Source organism: Panthera uncia, chromosome B4, assembly GCF_023721935.1.
Source record: "Panthera uncia isolate 11264 chromosome B4, Puncia_PCG_1.0, whole genome shotgun sequence".
In the NCBI taxonomy this organism is placed as follows: Eukaryota; Metazoa; Chordata; class Mammalia; order Carnivora; family Felidae; genus Panthera; species Panthera uncia.
In genome coordinates, this window is record NC_064809.1 from 59,799,150 (window position 1) to 59,826,874 (window position 27,725).

Sequence of the window (27,725 nt, forward strand, 5' to 3'; positions counted from 1 at the left end):
AAATAATATTTCTCTAATTATTGTATTTTAAGAAACTCAAGGCACATTTATTCTTTTTTTTTTTTTAAGTTTATCTATTTTGAGAGAGAGAAAGAGAGCCAGAGAGGGGCAGAGAGAGAGAGGAAGAGAGAGAGTCCCAAGTAGGTTCTGCACTGTCAGCGTGGTACCCAAAGCAGGGCTCCATGTCTATCTCACAAATCATGAAATTAGGACCTGAGCCAAAGTTAAGAATTGTGGATGCTTAATGGACTGAGCCACCCAGATGCCCCAAAACACATGTATCTTTTAAAATGTGTTAATATTTCATTTCTTTGAAAATAAAGTAGAAGACTACCATCTGCATTTTAATATGTAGAGGTTGTTGGGGTATGGAAAACATCAATGGTTGTTAATACATTCTTTTGTAGAGTTAAATCAGTACTTAAAACACTGATGGTGTTTGGTTCATTACCACATGCAAACAAGCTGAAATGATTGTTAAATATGGCTATTTGTTTTTGTTTGCAAGTTTTCTGGTATCTTACAAATAATTTATTGGGATGTGATTTACAAAACACATAGAAGCATTACTCTAGAAATTCTATTTTTTTGAAACCATATTATTTGGATATAGTGTGGTAGATGCTAAAAATATTTTTTAATTGTCTACTGAGATTCGTGGGATACATGTGGAAAACACAAAGTTAGTGTTTATAGACTTGGTTAATTCTCAGTATCCATATCACTCTTATTTCATAATTTCTTCATAAAAAATGTAATCACATACAGATTTCTATTTGCTTGAGACACAGAATTAATGTGAATTCCATTTTAAACTAACCACCATCAAAAGTTTCTGAAAGTCTGGTTTGTATTTTTTAAGTGTTGTATGTGGATGACTTGGTTAGCTCTGATTTTTTTGAGAAATACATCTTTAAAAAATTTTCATCAAACTACTAAATTGTAGGTAATGGTGACAACAGTGGTATCTCATTTTGATTAATTTAATGTCTTTCCTTTTTATAATGTACTTCTGTCTACATATATTCCTTTTAGTGTCATTACCTACTGTGTTTCTGTGCATATAAGTTTTCTTTGTCTATTAAAACAATCCTTGAGATTGTGTTTTACTGTGTATTTTTCTCTGACTAGTTTTTGAATTTATTTTTGAAGGCATTAATATTAATTTCATTGACAAGGCAAGACATGACTATAGATGACTACTGCTTCATCACTTAAAGCAAAGTGCCTTAGAAAATCCCTTTAGAATTATTGCTTAGCATGGTTTAATTTGTTTTGCTGGTTTTTTTTAGAAGTTGGAGAAGGTTGTTTTCCTATAATCAGGTTCATCTTGTATTAGTGAGTCTAGGAAACTATAATTAATAATTTGGATAGTTCACTTTTGAAAGATAAGAAAGGAAACCAGTTATTGACTAGAGTAGTACTTGGGCCACTGAATCACAATTTATTATAAACTTATTTTTCATTTAAATGTATACCATCTATTGCTTGTTTTACTTTTCAGGGCTTTTTGTTTTTTTAGTGGTTTGTTAGATAAAAGCTTTTTCTTTTTATTCTTCTAAAAGCCCAGGTACTCATGTTTTTTTCCTTCCGTTTTTATGACACACATTTAGGACAAAATAAAGCATGTATTCTCTTAACTGCTTGTCTGTCTTAACATAGTTTAAGTGTAAAGAAGAGAGGAATTCAGGATATTCACTTGTGTTTTTCTCTTCGCTAGTCTCTCGTGAATACATGACTTGATTTATCTTGATCAGCCTAGTAACTTGCTCCACATTTTTCCAAAAGTGCAAAGTAGTTTCAGCTAAAAATACACATATCAAAATGCTCCAGAAGTTGTGGCCACAGCTCAAAAATGCTGATCAATTTTGAAAATCTAAATCAACCTCGGCCATGAAACCGAGGGAAGAACCTTTGTGGTAGGGGACAGATTTCCAAAAATTCACCACAGTCCTGTTCTTAGCTGGAGTTTGTGCTGATGTTGCCAGACAACTGAGGAATAGATGCAAAAAGCAGGAAGCATTATTGAATTGAGCCCTAGCGCCAATTTGGGAAAAGCAAATTAAAATGTAAAAGAATATTTTTCCACTCCTGGCGTCTCAACACAAATGGCAAAATACATGGTTGCTGAAAAAGTCACAGCAATTGCTAATTTTGCCTGAATGGCTAATTTTGCCAAAAACCCCCCAGTCTTTTTGCATTAAAAAATGCATACCCATATAGTTTTTAAAAAGTAGTTTCTTAAAACCCAAATGAAATAGTTTTAGTTTGCAAGTCAAAATGTATATACATTTAAGTAAGAAAAATATTTTGACGTAAATAACTGTGTGTGTGGGCTTGTTTCAATGTCTTCTGATATTTTTCAGGTGTACTTGAAGAATGGATGATGATGATTTTGGTGGTTTTGAGGTATGTGCAATTACCTTATTTTGCTTATGTAATTGCTTTAACTTTGTGGGATTATAATGGAGTATACTATTTTGAAAATGTATTATCTGTCATTGGTACTCAGGATTATTTCTTGATCATCTTTAATGTAAAACTGGAATAAAAAAATGAAATCAAGGAGAATTAAAATATATCCCTTTTGAAAGATAAAAATGATTTATTATTATTGAACATCTGGCCATGCCCATCAGAATGGTTTGAATTGAAGCAATTAAGTGCTACTAGTGGAAGCATTAAAGAAGTTGTAAAAACTGTCAGCTGATGATTTTGCTGGGATACATGTCTACTAGGAAATACTTGTGAGATGAGGGATGAGTATTGCAGATCTGTCACATATTTTCATGTTTACACCTGTAATGAGTTGATTTAGTATATTAAATACGTAGCCTTTTGGTGGCTTATAGAGCTAATTAGTATGTTTGTGTTGTTAGATTATTCTCTCAGGTTTGAGTTGGATGCTTTGTAAGTGGAAATTGTTAGCTGAAGAAGCACTGTCTTTTCCGTAATCCTTTTCAGTGTGTGTTCATTTTATTGAAATATTTTGTAACCCAGTTATTTTTATGGAGCCAGTATAGTCTTGCAGGAAAATCTCTGGATTAGGAGTCAGGATGCCTGAGCTCAAGTCTTGGAACTACTAAGTGAGCTCTGTGATTTTTTTTTTCCTTTTTTTAGTAAGATTTTCACCTACTTTGGAATTTGGTAAAAAGGGGATTGTTTTTTAAAAATAGGGAGTTTAATTAAAGACATTAATAGAAACAAGATATTAAGTATATACTCAGTATTCTGAAAACCATGAAAGAATGGTGTGAGTTTTTTTAGATTAGGGTCCTTTTCTCGTCCGTTGATCTTTTTATCTGTCAAAATGGAGATATTTGGAATATGAGAATACCTGTTTTATTTCATCTAAAACTGGTGTTTGTTTAGCACATTTCTATGTTTTTTTCCATTTTCTTTAATATTTTGGGTGTTTTTGGGTGATTTAATCTTTTACTGAAATGTAACATTTAAAATTTTGTTAAAATTCCTTTCATTTTGAGGATAATATATGTTTCAGATATCATCTTAGTTTATTGTTTAGGAGTTGTCAGTTATTTGAAGGTTAAAACTTAGTTTGGTCTCCTTTGTTTAAACCATGCTTGATTTATTATATCAGAGAAAAATAAAGTGGGTAGTTTACCTCAGAGTAAAATTATATTTCATTGTTAGAGTCAGTGGATCTATTCTTTTCAGTATTAAATATTTCAGTATTTATTTAATATTAAATATTAAATAAATGTTAACCAATTATTCTAATTTAATTGGTTATTAGGTTTCTTTCTTTTTGCATCCAGTTGTAGAAATATGGAAGGTCTCTATCCTTGGTCATATAAACCATGTTCATTTTTCATAGTTTATAGATAATAATTACTATATTTTACGTCACTTAGCTTCCATGGCAGATTGTCTCAATTGACTGCTTTTTGGCTGACAACTCAATGCGGAATCCAAATTGAAATTCTGGCTCCTTTTCTCAGTAATAATTTTGCTGTGACCTGGACACTTAAGGGAGAGAAAACTCTTCACTCTTACCCACAAACTCAGCATTCAGTAATTGACTGTCCTTTACTTTTAAAACTGTTTAGTAGGAAGGCTTGTTAATTTAAAACACCCGCTTTAGGAATTCTGTATTAGAGTTGATTGCCAGTAAATCCACCTGGTAGATTATTCAAGAATATAGATGGATCCTATTTCTTTAGATTGATCTCGATTAGCTTTTGTGCTAATTAATGAAAAAGATTTGGTGTTGATACTTTTAAAGTAAAATATATTTTTTCTTAACATACACAAGCAAATTTGTGGTGAGTTAGTTTAGAGTTCTTAGGTATAAAGCTCACAAGTGAAAATGTGATCAAGTATATACAAAATAAAAATTTCATTGGCACGAGATATATTTTAATAAGGAAGGAAGGTTTTTACTTAAAAATAATGCAGCCTGAGTACTGGGGGTGGTGAGTAGTGGTTGCGGTGGTAGCAATGAAGACTGAAAAGCAGTTGAGTCATTTGGAGGGTATATCACAGAGAATATGCTTGTAGAATTTGGAAGGCTTGATTGCAATTAGCATTTCTACTTTTTAGATATTTTAAAATAAATTTGCCTTTTTTTCCTAGGCTGCAGAGATTTTTGATGGTGGAAATGGTGAAACCCAAACTACGTCTCCTGCTATTCCTTGGGCTGCTTTTCCTGCAGGTACTACTATGCAGTAAGAGAGGTTTTTCTTTTTTTTTCTTTTTTTTTTTAATTTAACATTTTTGCCTTTTCTTTGAAAGCCTTTTTACTTTGCACTTAGCCTTCTTTGATCTGAAAAATGGAATGACCCAGATTTAATTTAGGTTTTTCTCTTAACAGATTATAAATTGCATAACAAATTCTGCAGTGTGGCTTGAGGCATGATTCCAAAAATGATATCATGAACATTAAATGAAATTAAAGTATAATTTACACTTCCTAACTCATCTTAGTTTTAGGAAAATGAGGTACCAAATAATATTTTTAGACTGCCTGGTTAATTAATTAAAAAGACTCCTTATTCTTATATTCTAAAAATATTCTAAAATAATTTTACATCTTCACCAGTATTTAAATTTAGAAGTGTTTTTGTTTTTTTTTTTTAGGAAGGTCATTCATAAGTATTAAAAATAAAAATTTAGCCATCCAAGAAATCAAATGCAAAAATAAATTCTAGTATTTAGAGATATTTTATGGAAGACCTAATGTTCAGTATTAATATAATTCATGTATAAATAATATTTTGAATTTTCTAGACTTTTTGCTCTGCCAAATCATTGTAAAATTGGAGGTAGAAGATAAAAGGATCCTTCTTTAACAGCTCTGTTTAGTCTTAGATTATTAGAGTTATTCATCCTAAAATATTTTTCTAGTGCTTATTATGCATTAAGTACTAGGGAAATGTGTCCTTTACTTCAAGAGAAGATAGGCACATACATACTTGTAATATGAAGCAGATTTGTGATTTGGGAAGAATGATGATTTCGTCATCCATTCATTTAGCAAATGTTTATTTTAGGCCTCATATGAGTCAAGTACTGTCCTAGAAGGTCAGTATATATTATCGATCTGGGCTTTGAAGGATATTTATGATTTCAATAGGCAGAGAGGGGAGAATGGGGAAAGATTTTCAAGAGAGAAGAATAAATGAAACAAAGGTGTAAACATGGGAAAGGATGACATAGTTAGGATGCTCATTCTTGTTTGAGGGCTTTATGTTTGTTGTTTCCTTTGCCTGGAATTTCTCACGTTGTTCCCCATTGCCACACTCTCCTGCTCCCTTACTATACTGACTCCTCTGTTTTTTATGTGTTGTCTTCTGCTTTAATAATCTCTTTTTTCTGGGAGGCCTTCCCAGAGAACCTTCCCACACCTATATACACCTATTTTTTACTTGCATTTTAGGTTGTAAGTTTTGTGACGTTAGGTGCTATGTCTGTTTGTCCTGTTGTTGTGTCTTAAATGTCGAACACAGTGCCAAGCTTATAGCTGGCCCTAAATAAATATTCATAGAAAGAATAATTAAAGAAAAACATGAATGAATAGCTGAATGAATGATGACTAGGGTGACAGTGGAAATCAATAGGAAGAATTGGAATAATGATATTTATATAACAGTTTAGGATTTTCAGTGTGTTGTCACTTTTTTGCTTATTGTAAGGTAGATAGGCCAGCTTCAGTATACCTCTTGTACAAAATGATGGTTTATAAAATTTTGGAGTTTGATACAGATATATATGTTTAGGAATGAAATCTAGTCTTTCAGATTATATTTCCATTCTTTTTCAATAACTCTTTTGTGGAAAAAAAAACCCATCATCAGGGCTGTCTGGGTGACTGACTGGATGTGAGGGAGAAGGAGGAGTCAAAGTTGATATTTGAGATTTTAAGTCTTGGTTCTGAAGGAATGGTATTTCCTTGAACAGAAATAGAGACTTTTATTAAAAAGTTAATTTGGGACGGTTTGAAGCCTAATGAATTTGTCCTAGACGTGTATTTAAGGTACCTAGAGTTCAGGAGAGAGGTTAGGGCTGGAGTTCTTGGTTTGGGAGTTTCTTCATGGATATGATAGTTGCAGTTGTAGGTGATAACTGGAGGAAACAGTATGTAAAGAGAATAGGGTTAAGTAGAGAAATTTAGATGTCCTTAGTTGGGGAACAGGAGGAAGAAAAAGACAGAAGGTCGAGAGAGAAGGAGAGTATGGGCTAGGCATCAGGAGTAGAACATTTCAAAGAAGGGATGGTCACTGGTATCAAAGGCTGTATGTAGCGAGGTCACTGAGATTGGAGACTGAGAAAAACCTCACAGTCAGAGGCGGCTTTTAAAGAAATGGTTTCAGTAGATTACAAGTTGAAGACAAATTGTACTTCTTTACTATGTGTGAAAGCAAGAACAGAATCCATTTTGCTATAATTATTGTGGCAGTATAATAAAGAATTGTATATTGTGGGCAGATTATCTAATTCCTGTTCTCCAAGAGTGAATGTTATATGTCCCATCTATGTATCTGTATATCTGTAGGTCAAGTCCTCAAAGCCTAATTAGAATTAAAGAACAATTCCTTTAGTGTGCACATGCGTACACACACACGTGCGCACACACACACACACACACACACACACACAGTTTCTCCCTTACTCCCTTAAAAAGTCAGATCTGAAGTCTTTTGGAATTTCCTTGGTGACTTGCAGAAGTGGAGGTAAAGAAACCTGGCCACAAGCTGAAGTTAAGACATGGCAGATGTTTGCTCAGCCAAAATAATCTTTCTCTTTTGTTGAAGATGGTTTCTCTTCCTCTGCTTGCTGGTATTGTATTGTTTGCCTCTGATTCAGGTATCCAAAGTTGTTTAGACAAGAGTGATCTGAACAACCTAATTAGTATAACAATTTAATCATTTCCACACCAAAGTCCAGAGAAATAGGAAGCTTTAAGAGATCTAAAGTAGATTCTTTTCAGTTTTAGAAAAGACTGATATTCTCCTTTTGTCTGGTTTTCTACCTACATCCTAGCAGTCTGTAATCTATATGAAAGATCTTTTTAAAAGAGATGAATATTAACCAAGTTTTACCACATCCTAAAATCCAAGAAGATTGATTACTCAGAAACATTTGGTTTAAGTTTTTAAAGTACTTGGGGGAGAATAGAAATTTTCCTTTTTGAGATTAGGATAAAAGATTTTAAGCAAAGAATGTAGTAGGCTTAGTGTGACTAATGATTATCTTGCTTCAGGGCTGGCAGTTAGTTGGAGGATGATTTCATAATAGCAACTGGGATAATTAATTTATCATGTAAACAGTGTCTGTTTATAGCTTACAATACTGTTAATGAATCGAGGTACCTCAAAATATGCATCTCACTGTACTATTAGGATCATTTACCCAGTGGGACTTTTTAAAATGCTAGTTTCTGTGCAGAGCTGATGATGATAATAAAAAGTTGCCATTGAGAATAAAGGAAATTCACATGTTAATTTTGTATACAAACTGTTTCCTGTAAGCCTGTATCTCATGGCATTTAACCATATATGGCATTTAACCTGTAAAACGTGTCTCCACACTTCCATCATCATGGGAGTTGCAGAATGTAAGTAAGAGACAAGTGAATATGAGGTTATCAATCTCCTTTTCTTTCTGCCTTTACTGTCAGTACAAGGGTGGTAATTATTACTTTATTTTAGTGAAAGATACTCAGTGAAAACAGTTGCCTTTATCAAGCATTTTCCTCTCTATTTCATGGCCTTTCCTTCTAGCTTTATCTTCCATGGTTATTCTTTTTGAAGCCTGTAGCCAAACTTTGATCTGCATTTTGTTTCTGGATGATGTCTATTATCACTTTGCCATTGCTCTGATTTTCCTACCTTCCCTCATCTCCTATCTGCTTACTTGAGTCTCACTTTTCTTTCAAAATAAGGCATAGAGCTTTTACTGAATCTATATTTCATAACTCTTCTTTCTTCTGAGCTATTATATCAGTTTTTTTCTGCACCACTTGCTTGGGACTTAGGTCATGCCAGTGGTATTTTTTTTTAATTGTGGTAAAATGACACAAAATTTACCATGTAACTGTTTTTAAGTGTATAGTTTAGTATCATTAAGTATGTTCACATTGGTGTGCAGCCAATCTCTAGAACATTTTCATCTTGTAAAACTGAAACTTACCTGAAGCCCTTAAACAAAACCACCCATTTGCCCCTCCCCCAAACCCCTGGCAGCTACCATTCTACTTTCTGTCAACTCTAGGTAACTCATGTAAATAGAATCATAGTGTATTTGTCTTTTTGTGACTGGCTTATTTTACTTAGCATAATGTTCACAGGGTTCATCCATGTTGTAGCGTGTGTTAGAATTTCCTTCCTTTTTAAGCCTAATATTCCACTATGTGTACAGACCACATTTTGTTTATCTATTAATACATTGATGGACACTTGGGTTGCTTTCTTTGACTGTAAATAATGCTGCTATGAATATGGGTGTACTAATTTATATGAAACAATGTATTATCATTATGACTGCTACCTTTACATGTCTACTTTAGACTAAACTTTGGTAGGTAGAGACTATTTAAACCTTTATGAATTCTAAATACTTAGTATAGTATTTTACCTTGATAGTAAACAATGCTCAGTAATTATTTCTTGATGATTAGTAGTAGAACACATTTGCTTTCAAAAGTAACTCTTTTCAAAAAAGTTTTTATTTTAATTCCAGTTAATTAACATATGGTATTGTATTAGTTTCAGGTATACAATATAGTGATACAACAAGTAACTCTTTTTAAGTGTTTTTACTTCTTTGGAGGTAATTAAGTAGTCTTTCAACCACAGGGTAGAGGAAGCAAACCTAAACTTGCCTTAAAAAATACAGTAATCTTGGAAATCTTAGATAATTACTCAAATATGGCAAAGAAGGTATACTCTACGGTTCAGTGAACTTTCATGGTCATTCCTAATACAGACAAGTGACCTGGAAATAATGATTAACAAGAGTAGTCACAGATTTGCAGAAAAAGAGAATCGCTATTTTGCTGTTTTTTTGTTTTTGTTTTTTTCCTCTGATTTCTTGTCTGGTCTTACTGTGTGTTAGCAGGTAACAGTCGAGAACAATAGAAGTTAGACTAAATTTTAGTTAACAAATATGAGGGTCTAGACGTAATAATAGTATCCAGTTTTCTTTTTTTCTTACTTATGTTTCTAAACATTTTTCCAAAGGAAAATCATTCCAGATTCTGCATAGTATATAAGATCAGAAAGTTTTTGAGTTATAAACTCATAGAACTGTATTTTGTAGAATAAGAGTTTTTCTAAGGCAAGGAAATCTTGTTTTTTGAATCATCTTCAAGCATCTTTTACAAATTTGTATAAGACTGGTAGTGCTCTACTTTTTTTTAGAAATTTGTTTTCTTAATGTTTATTTATTTTTGAGAGGGAGAGAGAGAGGGGGAGAGAGAGACAGCCCAGTGAGGGAGGGGCAGAGAGAGAGGGAGACGCAGAATCTGAAGCAGGCTCCAGGCTCTACACTGTCAGCACAGAGCCCTGCGCAGGGCTCAAACTCACGAACTATGAGATCATGACCTGAGCTGAAGTCAGACATTTAACCGACTGAGCCACCCAGGTGCTCCAGTAGTGCTCTATAGAATATGGACATACATATATACATGGATATTCTAATTTCTTCTCTTTTCCTCATTTTTACCTTTCAATGCAATTTGTCCTCTCTACCCATACCTTTCTGAAGGAAGGACTTTCTTTTTACTTGACCTTACAAGTTCTAAGAACATTAGACTGTTAGTCTTAGTTTGGGTTCAGTATGTTTTCTGATTGCTTTCCAATTGCAGCAGATCCAAAGTTTCAGAATCCATGGGATTTATTTAAATTAATTCTTTAGTTTTTTTGTTTGTTCATTCGTTCACTAATTCACTCATTTATCAAATGTTTGAAAGTCAGCTGTGTATCAGACACTGAATGCTGTGTGCTGTAGACCTTATTCCATTTTCAGTGATCCCATATGGAAATTGTCAGCTCAAATGACTGATGTTTCATGAAATGCATTGTTAATATTGATAAGTGCTTTTATCAATAACTTTAGCTTCAAATATTTGATACAGGTTTCATGAAAAGAATATTCGGTCAGAAAGTATTGTCATGTTGCCATTGTGTACAATGTGGGTGGTGCTGTTTTAGAGGCAAATGACTGTTCACTTTTTACTTTTAACTTTAGAAATATAAATTGTCTAGAAGGCGAGGCGGGAGGCAAAACCTTGAATACTGTCCTTTCCAATATGTTTCTAAGTTCCTTGTAGCACTACACAGAACCACATTAGAATGCATTGACCATCAAAGGGAAAAACAAGTGGTCTAGATAGATACTTTAATCCAAATTAGCTCCTTCAAAACAGCTTATATAGAGGGCAAACTAAACTGTCTGTCACAAGCCGACCCTTTAGAAGGAGTAATGGGAATTGGACCAGCAGATGTTGAACCAAATAACTTAGATGTGGTTCACTTTGCATCTGGAGCTATTTGCATACAAAGCCAACAGGAAAGTTCAAACATTTTTCTCAAGACATTGGCAGAGAGAAACCTGGAAGACAGATGCCTTTTTGATTTCATGGTTCAGTTTTTCCATTCTCCATTCTCCTGGCCAGGAAAACCTAGGACAACAAATCGGTCATTTTATTAATATCCCATTACTCTTCTTGCTAACCCTGTTTTTCCAGTAGAATCTGTGTTACACATCTACAAGAGCTCAGAACCTGAGTCCACACATTTTTGTTTGAGAAAACATTGTTGTGATTTTTTTTCTTCAGAATAATCTGTGGTTTGTACATAGTCATAGTAAACATTAACTGAATTCATTGGTCTGATCTATATTTTAGGTTAAATTTGAAAGTGACTTATATTCAAATACCTGTATTATAATAGGCAGTATGGGTGATGTTTAAAATTTTCCCATCCGTTCAACTTTGTATCCAATTAGACATTTTTTGCCAGGATGTAAGCTGGATTTCCATGGTAGTATAATAATTTTGTAGTATCTTTATACAGATTACTTGAATGGATGATTACCAGATACCTTCCTTTTGCTACTTTCTTTAAGTTTTTCTTACTTCCCAGATTATTAACTCATTTTTTTCTTATTCTGGAGCCAGTTTTTATAAATGATAACTAAGATGATAGTTTCTATGAAGCTATGAGTTATTGGTATACATGTAATATTAGTTTTCATGCAGGCTTTCAGTAATTTCTGGAAGTTCCTATCTTTATTAATACATATAGTAGGGACTATATCAGTGATATTTGTTATGACCTTGAAGATTGGGTTTATAGTGTGGTTTAGAGTCAAATAACTCTGACTGTGAAGTGAGGAGTACCGGCTTTGCCTTCAACTAACTGTGTAACTTCTCTGAAACTCAATTATTTAATCTATAAATCAAAGAACTAGATGGTACCTAAGTATTCTTCCAGATTTTGAGTTCCAAGTTTATTTTTTCATTTTTTTCTGTAATATGAGAAGCTTCCACTAGGTGAATCATGGTGCCTGGTTTTAACTTCATGGTCCTAGTGACACAGCGCTAATCTAATAAATTACATTTACTCTATAAATAGTTATAAACATGGAACAAAAATATTAATATGAAATACTATCATACATAAGAGAAACTTTTTTTCTATGTATTTTAATTATTGTCAGCTACTATTTAAACTGAATCTTACAATATTTTATAGAACAATCTTTATGTGTTCTAATTCTTAACTTGCTTTTTAAAGACAGTGGTTTGATTTTTAGGATATTACACAGTACATTAAAATTCTTAAAAATAGAGCTTTGTAGGGATTTTCTTGTATTAATGAGAAATGAAGTTTGGCAGCAAATCTTGTTTCTTTAAGATGAAGATAGTACTCTGACTCTTTATCATCATAATCCTGAATTAGCCAAAAAAATTTTTTTTCATTAAAAAAATTTTTTTTAATGTTTTTATGTTATTTTTGAAACAGAGAGAGACAGAGCATGAGCAGGGGAGGGGCAGAGAGAGAGCGAGACACAGAATCCAAAGCAGGCTCCAGGCTCTGAGCTGTCAGCACAGAGCCTGATGCAGGGCACGAACTCATGGGGCGTGAGCTCATGACCCGAGCTGAAGTCGGACGCTTAACCGACTGAGCCACCCAGCCAAAAAAAAATTTTAAGCCCTTTTTGGCTCAATGGCTCAGTAAGAGTAGGAATCATTGCTTAGTGCTTTTATGCTAGTTTTTAAATTTCTGTTTAGCTGTCTTTCTGACTTATGTTTCTTTGGTCTCAGAAAATACACTTTTTATTGTTTTTGACAGTCAGGCATATACATACATATGTAGTAGTATAAAAGCATGAAAGAAATGGGAAATGAAATTAAAATTCTACAGTGAAAGTTTCTTTTCTATCCTGGTCCTATAGTCCCACTCCCTTGATATAACTTGTTTTACATTTTCTTTTGTAGCCCTCTAGATATTGTACAGGGGAACAGAAACATGAATGCCACTTCCTTTTCTTTTTACAAAGATGACATTATACTGTTTATTCACACTAACACCTCTTGCTTGTTTCTCAATAGTAACTTGGAGATCTTTTTACAGGAGTACTTACAGATCTTCCTATTTCATTTTAAGAGTTGCACAGCACTCTTTTGCTTGGGTGTGCCAGCATTCATGTAACTAGTTATTTTCCTCTCAGTTTCCTGATGTTCTTGCAATGAATATTTTTTTCCCCTTGACTTTTCCTATTGTTTTGTTTTTGTCGTTCTCTTCTCATTTAACATTTTAGTGAGACTTGTTTTATAGAAGTATCCATTTATTGAGGTGTTTGGAAGCTTGCAAGTTGTGTTCCCATATTCAGGATTGTTTCTGGAGAGAGATCTCGATACAAATTCAGAAAAAGGGATGCAGTGAATATTCTTGTATGTATTCTGTTTTAAAATGGGTGATAGTTTATATTGTTTCTGTGATTTAATGGGAAGGTTATTTAAAATTAACACATAGTTCACTACTAATATAAGCAATTAGCCTACTTGTTTTTTTTTAACTCTAATGTCAAATTTTATATTTATATGGTCACACATGAATACACATTTGCCGTGTTGAAGGTGATGTTAATTTTATGAGTCCTTTGAAAATGACATCTTTAGATGGTCATGGAAAAATTAATGGTAGGATGGTAGGTTGAAATGCTCTTTAGATGTCACATTCTATTTTTATGTGTAAAATTTTAGAACTTGTTTATAATATCTCCAAACTAGAAACAACCCAAATGTCAATCAAACGTAGAGGCTTAATATTTGGGGGTATATTTATATAACAGAACACTATACACCTGGAAAATTAATGAGCTCCAGTTACATATAACAACATGGAAGAATCTCACAATCATATATACTGCTCTTAGAGTATCTTTAAGGGATCAGTCAGAGGTCTCAACTGACAAACTTTTCTATAATTTCTGATCCTACTTCTGGGATCTTTGAAGTCTAGATGATCAGCTTCCTTTTGGAACAAGAATTTTGGAATTCTTGTTCTTCCCGAGAATGGGGGCTACGTGTTTTGGTTAGGAAACCAAGTTGAGAACTCGTTCAGAGTGAGCCCCATGTCTGAATCTTCGAAGGGCAGTAGTCATCATCCTGTTCACTCTAGGCTGGCATGGGATAGGGAACAGGGAGTAGACCTTAGATATGGGTGCTGTGGATGAATAGTACAGTGTGAGACTAAATTTCAGTTTGGCCTAAAGTCTCTGGTATGGAGATGAGAGGCCAAGGCCAGATCTAAAGCTAACAGAACTGCTTGTGTCACTCTCTTCCTTCTCCCCTGCTTTCCCTTTACCCCTGAGATTCTTGTTTTAGACTCCTAGGCCTAACTGTAGCTAGAAACAATAAGTTCTTCTATTTTGGGAAATCTCAAGTGACCAGACGGCTGGGGCCTGCAGGAACATGAGACTGACAGGACAGTAGAACCAGCATAACTAAAGGCTCTGACCTGCACTGCGCACACTTAGTTTGATGTCTCTGGACACCAGTGGTGTCTCTAATGAACATTGTTGTTGCTCCTGAGGATTTTAAAGCAGCTTGCATTGATTTTCTCAGTCAGGTTGAGTTTTCTGGCACTTCCTTCTTTGTTTTGAAGGTTGGGTACTTGATGGTCTCAAACAGTGTGTCTGTCCTACTCTCGATGCTATTTTCTGCAGACACTGCTTTCCTAGTGTTTCTTCTTTGGGGAGTGCCATGATTTCATGAGATTTTTGAGTCTTCTGATCCTTTTCTCCTCCTGTTTCCTCTTGGTGGTTCTTTATTCCATGACCCATCCATCAGCAAATTCTGTAGGCTACTTTTCTTTTTTTAACCATTCCCTTAACATTGTATGAGCATGCATCAATTAAAACATAAGGACATTTTTGCCGACAGAATTGTTCATTTGTCTAGTAAATAAACATTTTTGAACTTATCAACCCATTATGTTCCTAAAGGAACAATATTAAAGTATTTTAAATTCTTGGTCTTATAATCTAAATACAAGTACTTTGCTTTGGTGGAAATATGTTTGATAAAATTTGTGAATTTTATTTCTCCTGAATTTTTAAAGATGGACAGGCCTCTCCTTGTTTATGATCCTGTTTGAAGTTAAGGTGTGAGACTATTTACTTCTACCATATTTTCATTCACTTTTTTTCCTATTCAGTAAGTATTTATTGTGTACCAAATACATGGGAAACAATGGAAAACAAACAAAATAGAAAATGCTGTGACTATTCAATTAACATTTGTTAGGTGGAGTACAGATGAGTTGTAGTTCAACAGCAGACCACCAGAAAATTGAAACAGAGAAGTTTTTTCAAATATTAACATTCAAGGCTATAAGTTCCCCTCTGATTATTACTTTAGGTACATTTTGCCAATTTTGTTGTTTAGAAAGTCCTTCAATGATAAATGTTTTCAAATATTCAGAAAGAACTGATCTTTGTTATTTTAATTAATTAATTTTTATTTTAGAGAGCAAGAGTGTGAGCTGGGGGGAGAGGGGCAGAGGGAGAGAGAGAATTTTAAGCAGGCTCTACACTCAGCATGGAGCCCGACATGAGGCTCAGTCCTATGACCCTGGGATCATGACTTGAGCCGAAATCTAGTCGAACGCTCAGCCGACTGCACCACCCAGGCACTCCTGATCCTTTAGGTATTTTAAAAGTATTTATTAATTTCCAAGCATGGGGGGTTTTCTGATTATTTTTATTGTTGTTATTTCTTAACTTGATTGCCTTATGGCTAGAGAAAGTAGTTTAATAAAAATTACTTATAATTTATGAGACTTTCTCTGGAACACAGTGCTGTCTGAGGATGAGCAGCATTGACATCCCCTGGGAGCTTATTAAAAACATAGGCTCAGGCTCTGCTCTTCACCTGCCATTCCAGAATCTGCATTTTAGCAAGATCCCCAGGTGATGCTTAATGTACATGAATACTTGGGAAGCCTTGCTGCACTAGACCTGTCTAGATACTAGATTTGACAGTTGCAGAATGCACATATTTTATATGAAAATTAAATTATACAAGTATTATAATTTCTTATGATGGTGGATTTTATAAACTTTTTGAAGTTGTGTAACTTTGTGCTTTGTCTCAAGATTATGTTACTAGGTGCATTCATATTTTCAGTATCTTTCTGGTGTATTGAGCTTTTATCATTATGTAGCGATCTTTTTATATGTCTCTGGGTTTTTTTTTTGTCCCTCAAACCTACTTTGTTTGATTATAAACATAACAGCTTTATTTTGATTAAAATTCAACTGGTATTTCTTTTTCTATTCTTCTGTTTTCAGCATTGCATTCTTGTGTTTTTTTTATATATGTTATTCATAAAGAGCTTAAAGCTAGATTTTGTTTACCCAGTCTGACAGTCCTAGTTTTTGAATTGGAATATTTGTCCATATATGTTTTAATGTAATTACTGATGTACATATGTGGTTCTTTTTTCTACCGTTGTAGTTTTGGCTTTCTATGTGTAAGGCCATTTTATGTTTCTTCATTTTCTTTTTTAGCTTTTTTGAATTGATTTTCCTATTCCCTTTTTCTCCTGCTCAACCAGTTTGGAAATTATGTACTCTGCTTTGCTTCTTTTGGTGGTTTCCCTAGAAATTTTAACAAGCATTCTTAACTTACTAAAGCCTGAAGCAAATTAGTGTCTTTATCCTCCTCTTGAAAAACATAAGGACTGTGGAATCTGAACTTCAATAATTTCCTCTCTGGTAATTATGCTATTGTTGGCAAGTATTTTTTACATATCTATTCCCCAGAATCTGCATATATATCAATATATAATATATATTTAACTCTACAAGGCATTGTTACTATTATTATTGTTTATTCAAAGTATATTAGATATACCTGCATATTTACCATTTTTTTCTTTATTTCTCCTTGCAACTTAGACTCTGCATCACAAGTCACTTTCCTTCTGCTTAAAGTTCATCTTTGAATTTGAGAATTTTCCACAGGGGGGACACTGCCGAACTCTCAGTGTATACTTGCTTGGAAATGCTTGTGCTTGTTCTTATTGGTTAGTTTCACCTAGATAGTTCTAGATTGACAGTCATTCTTTTCCCCCTGCACAATATGATTATTACCCCTCTGTCTTCTGATTTCCATAGTTTTTTTTTGAGAAATTAATTGGGTCCATTAAGTTTTGCTTCTTTGAAGTTAATCGGTATTTTCTTTATGGCTACCTTTATGATTTACTCTTTTGTAATTGGTGTTCTGTAGGTTGGCTGTGGTATAGCAGGTAGGGATATGTTTTATTTGCCTTGCTTAGGTTGTGTTGGGCTTTTTGAATGTATTGAGCTGAATCTGTGGATTCAAGAAGCCCTGTGATCTATAGATTCAAGAAGCCTTACAAATCACTTATGGAAAATTATATAATTTCTAGGAAACTCTCAGCCATTATCTCTTCAAATATTTGTTTTGCTTCATTGTCTCTCCCCTCTTCTTTTGGAACTCTAAAATTAGATAAATGGCAGTTTTCTTCTTTTACCCTATCTCCATGTCTGTTAACCTCTTCTTCACATTCTGATATGCTACAGTCTGAGCAATTACACATATATCTTTCATGGCACTAATTCTTTCTTCATCATTGTCTAAGCTGATGTGAAACCTATACATGAGCTTATAATTTCTTTTTTCTTTCTCTTTTTCTCTCCCACTCTCTTCTTCCTCTCCTTCTCTTCTTCCCTTCTTTCCTTCCCCTTTTCCTTTCCGGTTTTTCCTTTTTGATCTTCTCTCCTCCTCCCCCTCCCTCTCCCTCCATCTTCTGTCCTCTCCTTTCCCTGATTCATTGCATTATTAGATACAGGCTACTTTCTTTCTTGCGTTCTAGGATGGCTATATTATTTTTAGTTCACTCTTACCAGGAGAATATAGTCCTTTGAGGTCCCAAATTTGTGGGGGAGGTCCCTTGAGTGGGGTCCTGAACTTTTACTTTTGTCCACTGTGTCTTTAAGGTCTTGAAAAACAAAGCTAAGTTTTACAAGCTTGACAAATGTCTTCAAGGCAAAGAATTGCTTATATCTTTTTGTTACATAATTTACTTAATTACTAAATTAATAGTTACATAATTTTTGCCTGAGTGTTTCTATTTTGCAAGATCCACGGTTAAGTTGATATTTTAAAAATATTACTCTATACTTCTAATTGCTTTCTATGGATGGGTTAGCCAGGTATGTAGTCTCTCATACTTTTTGAAATAGAAGTCCTAGGATTTTTATTTTTAAATTAAAAAAACTCTTTACATATAGAACCTACTTCTTTGGTGACTGGTTTTCTTTAATTTCATTTAAGGTAAAAAAAAATACTGACATGAAAAATTAAGCTTATAGACTCTTGTTTGCTAGATTCTGATAATTAGTATATGTCTACTGCCAATACATTGTGTATTTTAATTTATTTCAGAGTCTTATACCATCACCAATTTATTTGCTATGGTTTAATTAAATATGATGGTGTCAAATGTGCTTATATTAAAAGTCTTTTTTTTCTGGAGCACCTGGGTGGCTGAGTTGGTTGAGCATCTGACCTTGGCTCAGGTCATGATCTCATGGTTTGGGAGTTTGAGCCCCACCTTGGGCTCTCTTCTGTCAGTGCAGGTCTTGCTTTGGATTCTCTGACTCCTCTCTCCGCTCCTCCCCAGCTCACGTGGGTTCTCTCTCTCTAAAAAATGAATAAACATTTTTAAAAAAAGTCTTTTTGGGGTGCCTGGGTGGCTTGGCTGAGCATCAAACTCTTGATTTTGGTTCAGGTCATGATCTCATAGTTTCCTGGGTTCGAGCCCTGTGTCAGCCTCTGGTTTGAGAGTGTGAAGTCAGCTTGAGATTCTCTCTCTCTCTGTCTCTCTCTCTCTCTGCCCTCCCCTGCTCACACTCTCTCTGTCTCTCTCAAAATAAATAAATAAACTTAAAAAAAGTCTTTTTTTCCTTATATCCATGAAATATGTAAATTATAAATTTATATCCCTTGATTATCTTTAAGAATATTGGTATCTTTACACTAACTGAATATTACATATATATTATATATATAATTCTTACAAGTTTTGATTTACATTTCTTTAGAAAGAAAAGGCATTGTTGGTCATGATAGTGTTTAGAGTTTAAACCTGATATCATTTTGGATTCATTGGGTGTAAACCAAAGAAGTATATTTATTTCCTAGGCTCTTTTACGGTTAAAGTGAACTAAATCAACAATCATACTTCACGTGTATAAGAAAAATAATTAGTTGTCTTTTATCTCTTGATGGGAAGGATATGAATTACATGAATTGTTTACTTCTGGAAAGTAGTTCACATTTTTATGTTTCTGTTGTACAAGTGTATAGTTCTGGGTGTAGCCCATGAAGTGGTAAACAGCTGGGTTTGACAGATAAGTTGTAATTTTTGCCTTATTCAGAGTGCTGAGTCAGTCTTAGGTTTTTGAGTCTGAGTTAGTCTCTCAGTTTCTTGGGGAAACTGAATTTTAAAGTTTTCATAGAAGCACAGTGTTTTTGTATGTCTGGAAGTATAGATGTTTAACTGGTTTGATTTAGTTGTAAAAGCTCTTCATTGTTTTGTTTGTTGCAAATATTAAGACTTCTTTTTAGACTCCAAAAAAAAATCTAATGTGACAGGATCCATAAAATAAACTTTTCTGTGTTTGTTGAAATTTATGTAAGTATATTTTATGGGTTAATATATAGCTATTACATATATAATTTAGAGAAATTTCAGTTAAAATTTTTTTTAATGTTTATTCATTTTTGAGAGGCAGAGAGAGATAGATCACGAGGGCAGGGGAAGGGCAGAGAGAGAGGGAGACATAGAATCCAAAGCAAGCTCCAGGCTCTGAGATGTCAGCACAGAGCCTGACACAGGGCTTGAACCCATGAACTATGAGATCATGACCTGAGCCAAAGTCAGACACCTAACCGACTAAGCCACCCAGGTGCCCCAAGAAATTTCAGCTTTTTGATTTCAGATTTTTAATTTTATAATTACACTTTACTTACCTGCTAAGATTTATGGGAAATTAAATTTCAATGATTTGTTGTTAGTTTTCCTAAAGGCTAATTGAAGCTGTATTTCATTAGCCCATAGCTTATATTGATGTATTTACAGGTTTGTTAAAAAACATAAACATTTCTATGTAAAACCGACTAAGGTGAACATTAAAATTAATAAATGTTTTGGAAGTGAAAAGGCCTTATATTAAAACATGTTTTTATCAGAATAAAGTACAAACTCATATTTTTGCTTATTTTATATTTTTTAATTATAATTTTTTTAATGTTTATTTATTTTTGAGAGAGAAAGAGAGACAGAGCATGAGCAGCAAAGGGGCAGAGGGAGAGGGAGACACAGAATCTGAAGGAGGCTCTAGGCTCTGAGCTGTTAGCACAGAGCCCAATGTGGGGCCCAAACTCACAAACTGTGAGATCACCTGAGCCAAAGTTGGATGCTTAACAGACTGAGCCACCCAGGTGCCCCTTTAAATTTTTTTGAGACAGAGCGCGATTGAACTGGGGAGGGGTAGAGGGAGAGAGAGAATCCTAAGCAGGCTCCATGTCCAGCATGGAGCTTACTGCAGGGCTCGATCTTAGGACCATGAGATCATGACCTGAGCTGAAACTAAGAGTCAGATTCTTAACCAACTGAACCACCCAGGTGCCCCCAAACTCATCTTTTTAAAAGTAATTCACATTTTAGAGATATATAAATGCCTTATTATGATAAAGGGGAATTTCTAATATTCATCATGAGTTCTATAGATACTATATGCCAATTAAGTGAGATTTTTTAAATGGGGTTAGTTAATCATTTTTGGTATATCAAATGCTTTGTCTTGAAATGACATTGGCTTTGGTTATTCCAGTTGTTTCGCTCTAGGGGAAGCTGAATACAAGTATGTTGGTCAGTACTCTTGGTCTCATTCTTTTGCTTAGTGCATCAGCTTCCTCTTCTTCGTTTTCACTTCTGTCAAACTAGTTCAGATTTATAGAACATCTCACATGAATTATTGCAAATATTATCTTAACTGACTCCTTTTCTCCTAATTCATACTGTACATGGTGTCCAGAATAGTCTTTATATAGAGGAGTTCAAAACCCCTAAGCTCTTTTGTCTCATTTTCCAAATCCACTCTTATCCGCTAATGGCCTAACTATGTTAACTTGTCAGTCACTATTACCCTTGACATACCAGTGGTCCAGTAAAACTGAAATTACTTGCCTTTCCCAGCAGGTCTTTCTAGTGTGTCCCTAGCTCTGTTTTTTCTTGTTTTGTTCTCGAGCTGGAATATTCTCCACTACATGTTCAAGTCACACCTTTCTTTCAAGGCTTGGTTTACATGTCTCTTTCTCCACTGAACTTCTTTAACCCCTTCAATTTCTGCCAGAGGAAATAACCTTTCTTTTCTATTAATTACTGTTTTGTTTTATCTATGGCATTTTATTCTGTTAGTTCGTCTTTTTTAGGTTGATGGTTATGCCAGCGCATACCCCTGTTTTTTTCTACATCTGTATCCTTGCTTTTGGATTCTTCACTTCATTATCATCTTCTTTCTCCCTTCCTCTTAAAAGTTGTTTTCTAGGGTTCTGTTCTTGCTTCTTGTATTTTTTCACTGATGAAATCTTTTAATTGAGGGTATTTAGGTTTGTGCTTTTACTCTTGCCCTTCTTCAGAGCTTCAGACTTAAATTTTCAGCTGCTCTCTGGCTCTTTCTATCTGGCTGTTTCTCTTAGGTACCTTAAAGTCAACATATCTAAATCTTATCCTCCTTTTTACTGCTTTAAACCTACACTCTTCTAATATTTCTTTTCTCACTTAATAAAGTCAGCATTCAATCAGGTGTACCAGCCAGAAAACGGTTATTTCTAAGCCTCTCTCTCTCTCTTTTAATTTCTTACAACTAGTTGACTAGGGCCTCTGTAATCACCATATTTCTTTTGGGCTTTTTACTTTTCAATTATGTTGCCGTTCCCTTAAACATATTCTGTGGTTTTATGTCTCCATACCTTTTTTTTTTTTTTTTTTGAGTGTAGTTGACCCATTGTTCATATGCTCTTCTCTTTGCCTAGAAAGTACCAGTAAGAATTATACAGACTTGGCTATGAATCCCAGCTTCACCATTAAGAGCTCTGTGATCTTGGCCAAGTTAATTAGCCTTTCCAGTACCTGTTTTCTTGTCTGTAAAATGGTCATAATACCTGTTAAGAAGAAGTATTCTCAAGATTAAGTGTGAATACACATATGCATATATACATGTATATTATATAATCTACATTGTATATCTCTACATTGATATATATGTAGATATCTAATCACACATATATATATATATGATTAAAGGTGATAGTATATACTATTAAAGATTAAATGAGTATGCCTGAGATGGTGTTATTTAAGTATTTTCCCCTTTCTCTTGCTTTTCCTTTATCTCACAAGCTACATGTCCTATTTTAAGTTCATCTAGGGATTACATCCTTTGTGAAGACTTTCTTATAAAGATAAAGATAATCTTTTTCTTCTTTGCACTTAGACTTAATCTTCTACATCTTCTATTATTATAATTTGTTTACATGTATCTTCACTACAATGTGATCCTTAGGGTGGCAAACTGTCTTATCTTTTTATCCTCTTTTTAGAAACCATCTAAATATGGCACGTATGAAACTCATCAAGTTGTATACAAAATTCTGTGTGTATGAGTGTATGGACCTTTCTGGAGAGGAAAGTTCATAGCTCCTTTTAGACTCTCAGAGTTATCTGTTACTTAAAGAAGGTGAACACTCCCTGTGCCAGCACATGGTATGATACTTGCACTCTGGGGCACTCTTTTATCTAAATATATATTATATACATAAGATGTAGTATTAAATCATTCCTGTTAGTCTAAAAAATTAGGCTTAGCCTAAAATATGTTACATTATATCTTTGTTTGTAAAGAGCCTATTTTTATCTACCTGCTATATCAGGGTTGTTCGGGAATATAAACAGAGGAAAATAAGTGCTTTGAAGACAGTAAATCTCCAAATATATTTAATTTAAAAAAAAACCATTGTCTCAGAAAACATTATGATATGAGCACATTGTCACCTTTAAAGTCAGAATGGCTAAAATTAACAATTCAGGAAACAACATGTTGGTGAGGATGCGGAGAAAGGGGAACGCTTTTGCACTCTTGGTGGGGATGCAAACTGGTACAGCCACTCTGGGGAACAGCATGGAGGTTCCTCAAAAAATTAAAAATAGAACTACCCTACCACCCAGCAATTGCACTACTAGGTATTTATCCAAATGGTACAAAAATGCTGACTCTTAGGGGAACATGAACGCCAATGTTTATAGCAGCACTATCAACAATAGCCAAAGTATGGGAAGAGCCCAACTGTCATTGACAGATGTAGTGTAGATAGATAGATAGGTAGATAGATAGATAATGGAATATTACTGGGTGATCAACAAGAATGAAATCTTTGCTGTTTGCAACAATGTGGATAGAACTAGAATGTATTATGCTAAGTGAAATAAGTCAGTCAGAGAAAGACAATACCATATGATTTCACTCATATGTGTAATTTAAGAAACAAAACAGATGAACATAGGGGAAGGGAAGGAAAAGTAAGATAAAAACAGAGAGGGAGGCAAACCATTAGAGACTTTTAAATACAGAGAACAAACTGAGGGTTACCGGAGGGGAGGTGGGTGGGCAATGAGCTAAATGGGTGATGGGCATTAAGGAGGGCACTTGTTGGGATGAGTACTGGGTGCTATATATAAGTGATAAATCACAAATTCTATTCCTGAAACCATTATTACACTATTTGTTAACTAACTTGGATTTAAATTAAAAAAAAAATCAGTGTACAGAACAGAAAGTATGTGACTCTTTTTTCTAGGATTTGGCCTATTTAAGTAAGAGTCTTGCTCTTATTTTTATAATACTGGAGGATCTTATAAAGTTTAATGTAATATTAGGGACAGAAAGAATTTTAGAGAGTTCAGAAAGCATTCTTTTTTTTTAGGTCTTATGTGTGAAAACATTTTAAATAATTTTTCATATTACCCATTCTTCTGCTCTCTCAACTATTTCTAGTAGGTCCTTAACTTTTTCCTTGTACACATTTCTTGTTTGAAATTACCTACCTGCTGTGTGTTTTATGATTTAATCTATGCTGAAACAATACTTTCACATCCAGAAACTGGTTATAAAAACATTTTGTGTATAAGGTAATTATGTTCTGTCTTATTCTAGATGTCATTTATGTTGGATGGGTAATAGATAATACAGAATTTTTTTATTTTTAAAAAAATTTTTTAATGTTTATGTTAGAGAGAGAGAGAGAGAGAGAGAGAATGAGCGGGGGAGGGGCAGAGAGAGAGGGAGACACAGAATCTGAAGCAGGCTCCAGGCTTTGAGCTGTCAGCACAGAGCCCGACGCGGGGCTCGAACTCACAGACCGTGAGATCGTGACCTGGGCCGAAGTCGGATGCTCAACCAACTGAGCCACCCAGGCGCCCCCAGAATTCTTTTTGTAATCCAGATGTCTGTAACAATTATGGTTGGGATGTTGGATTAGGAGAACATATAAATAGGTTAATGACTCCTACTTCTTTATGAGCATCTTTCTATTAAAAACAATTGCCAATTAATGATTGAAGAGTCACAAAACAAGATATTCTATGCAATATGGCTTTCTATTTAATCTGGGAGATTTGTACTATCCATTTTTCTGTCTGTGTTGTCTTTTTTCATTTATTCATTACTTTGTTCAAGAAAGGGTTTAAAGTATTGGGATGTTTGCTGGCAGTGGTCTGTTTGGTTCAAATAAATTGGAAGGCTTTAAAAAATATTTATTTATTTATTTATTTATTTATTCATTCATTCATTCATTTATTTAGAGACAGAGGCAGAGAGAGAGAATGAAAGAGAATGTGTGCAAGCAAGGGGAGAGGCAGGGGGAGGGGCAGAGAGAGAGAGAGAGAGAGAGAGAGAGAGGAGAGAGAGAGAGAATCCCAAGCAGGCGCCGTGCTGTCAGCGTGCAGCCAAGCTTGAGCTCACAAAACTTTTGAGATCATGACCTGACCTGAAGTCAAGACTCAGATGCCTAACTGATTGAGCCACTCAGGTGCCCCAGGAAGGTTTTTATCCATTAAGCAATTGTGGGAATATTTGAGTATTATATATTGTGTGGACATGGTATTTGTATCATACATGGTTTACTCAGAGAAGCAGAACCAGTAGTAGATATATATCGAGAGATACATTGCAAGTATTGAAAGATAATTTTACACGATTGTGGGGACTGCTAGGCAAGTCTGAAATCCATTGGGTAGGCCATCAGGAAGGGCAAGTTCAAACTGTTAGGCACAGTTTGAAGCTGCAGCCCAAAGTGGAATTTCCTCAAGTAAAAAAACCTCAGCTCTGCTTTTGAGGCTTTTCAATAATTGAATCAGGTCCACGCATATTATCTAGTATGATCTCCCTTACTGAAAGCCAATGGATTATAGGCTTTAATCATACAAAATACCTTCACAGCAACACCTGGATTAGTGATGCATTGAAAAACTGGTGACTGTAGTCCATCCAAGTTGACGCATCAGAAGACAATCACATTATTCTTACTTTCTTTTGTGTGTGTCTGTGTATCTATTGTAAATTTTATGATAATCATTTAATTTCCCCTTAGTTCTGCCATTAGAAAGTAGCTTTCAGTCAGGGTATTGTTTAGGAAGTAGCTAAAGTTGTAATTAAAGAAACTATTTTAACCTAATCTGTTAATCTTATTTCTGTTAATTGCAGTTTTGTAAGTTTCTCAAAACTGCTGTCTAATGCTGCTGAAAGGACATACTTTAGTTTGATTTCTACCATAGGATCCTGAATTTAATGTCAAAAATGAGATAATCTGTATGTATAGAAAGGAGTTGTAAATCTTTTAATTGAAGATAAATTTTAAGAGGTAGCAGGAGGCTTCGTAATATAATTTAAAGGTAAAAATGTATATGTAGCACAAGTAAGAGACAACTAAAACAATGAAAAATAACTATATTCAAAATATTTATAAAGAATAAAGTAAAGCCTTGCATGCTACCATTAGGTTGGTAAGTTTTTCTTACCTTTAATGGTTTTCATCATCCTGTTGATACCAAACAGTTTTTCTATTCCAAAATAAGTCTAAATAATAAGATGTAAGGAGCATTCTGGAGTAGTGATGCTATTCGTCATAGAAGCTGAAATACATGAAAGAATGCAAGTTGTAGAATCATTGATAATTTTGCTAATCTTACAAGATTATTCTGAATTGCCTATAACTCTAAAACTCCATTTTAGTTACAAAATATCATCTTTATTTTTTTATTTTTTACTTTTTATTTTTAAAAGTATTTATTTTGGGGGAGAGTGCAAGCAGGTAAGGGGCAGATAGAGGGGGACAGAGGATCTGAAGCGAACTGTGTGCTGACAGGCTGACAGCAGCGAGCCCGATTTGGGGCTCGAATTTACGAGCGGTGAGATGATGACCTGAGCCAAAGTCAGACACTCAACTGACTAAAACACCCAGGAGCCCCTCATCTTTATTTTATTGCCATTTTTGCTTTAGATTTTTAACTTTAAAATATACATGGCACATTGTTTCATGAAAATTAATGTTTATATATTGGCAACGCTATGTCTTTCTAGGGTGAAATAAGCTCTTTTTGTTGTATCCTGGCGGGGGGGAACACTTTAGAGGCACATTTGAATAATCTTTTTTACAGGTAGTCAAGCTGCATGTTATTGTTTCAATTGTTTGTTTCTTTCCAAGATTACTATTGTTAATAGATTTAAGTCTCTAGTCTCTTTAGATTCATATAATCTTATAGGTTGCCCACTGTTTTCACTTGGATGTCTCTTAGACGTTCTAAATTAACATGTCCTTCTCTAAAGATACATCTTTTGAGTTACACCTTCTGGTTCTCTGCCCCCTGGGAACATGATGAAGTGGAATGCCATCCTTGTTACCAGGCAACAGGATAAAAAATGACCCTGATAAATAAGTTATGTCTTGTCTAGGGGCTCTGTGAATGAGCTGTATGCACTTGGCTGGAAGGCATAGTTTCGGACTTTCCTGAGTATGTTAATTTTTGTAACTAAACATGTCTGTTTTGAGACCCTCATAGCAATGCCCATTAGGTTGTTTCAAGAGATTCTCACTCTTATGGAGCTTGTGGCTGACTTCCAAGCCAAAATGGGCTTCACCCTTGCCTATGAGGACCTTGTCTACTTGCACATGAGCTGGGACTTGGGTTGAGGGCAGAGGCTAAGCCTTTTTATTGCTGCTGGAACTTTCCTTGTGAAAGAAACTTTTGATGTTGCTTGGATGCTATGTTTCTGTCCTATGTATTACAAATGAATCTGATGCCCCTTTATGGTCCAGTATAGTTTTAAGAGTCCAAGTGTCTAGGTGGAAATAAAAGACCCTCATGTGGGTATTACAAAGTCCAGATCTGAACTCCTCCTTTTCTGCCCTTTTTTCCATCAGCAGGCTTTTCCATTTTAATTGTTGAAAACTGCATCCTTTCATTCACTTAATCAAAATGCTGGAGTCATCCTTGATTCTTCTTTTTCCTCTTCTGCGCTATATCTGAATAATCAGGGAATCTTGTTGCCTATTCTTTCAAAATATATACAGTATTTTGTAAATTTTTAGAACTTCCACACTT

General features: G+C 34.5%; 1 protein-coding gene across 6 annotated transcripts in view; it reads left to right on the top strand.

Moving 5' to 3' along the window:
- Window positions 1-27,725, top strand: part of CCDC91 (coiled-coil domain containing 91) — a 357,464-nt gene that overhangs the window by 77,404 nt on the left and 252,335 nt on the right. For 4 of the 6 annotated variants that reach the window (XM_049625214.1, XM_049625210.1, XM_049625213.1 and 1 more), the window contains 2 exons: window positions 2,367-2,409; window positions 4,597-4,675. In XM_049625214.1, coding sequence (XP_049481171.1) covers window positions 2,380-2,409; window positions 4,597-4,675 — 109 coding nt within the window. In that variant the 5' untranslated portion in view covers window positions 2,367-2,379. Of the gene's footprint in view, window positions 1-2,315; window positions 2,410-4,594; window positions 4,676-27,725 lie in introns of those variants that run through there. The other 2 variants (XM_049625211.1, XM_049625218.1) reach the window with 2 other exon arrangements.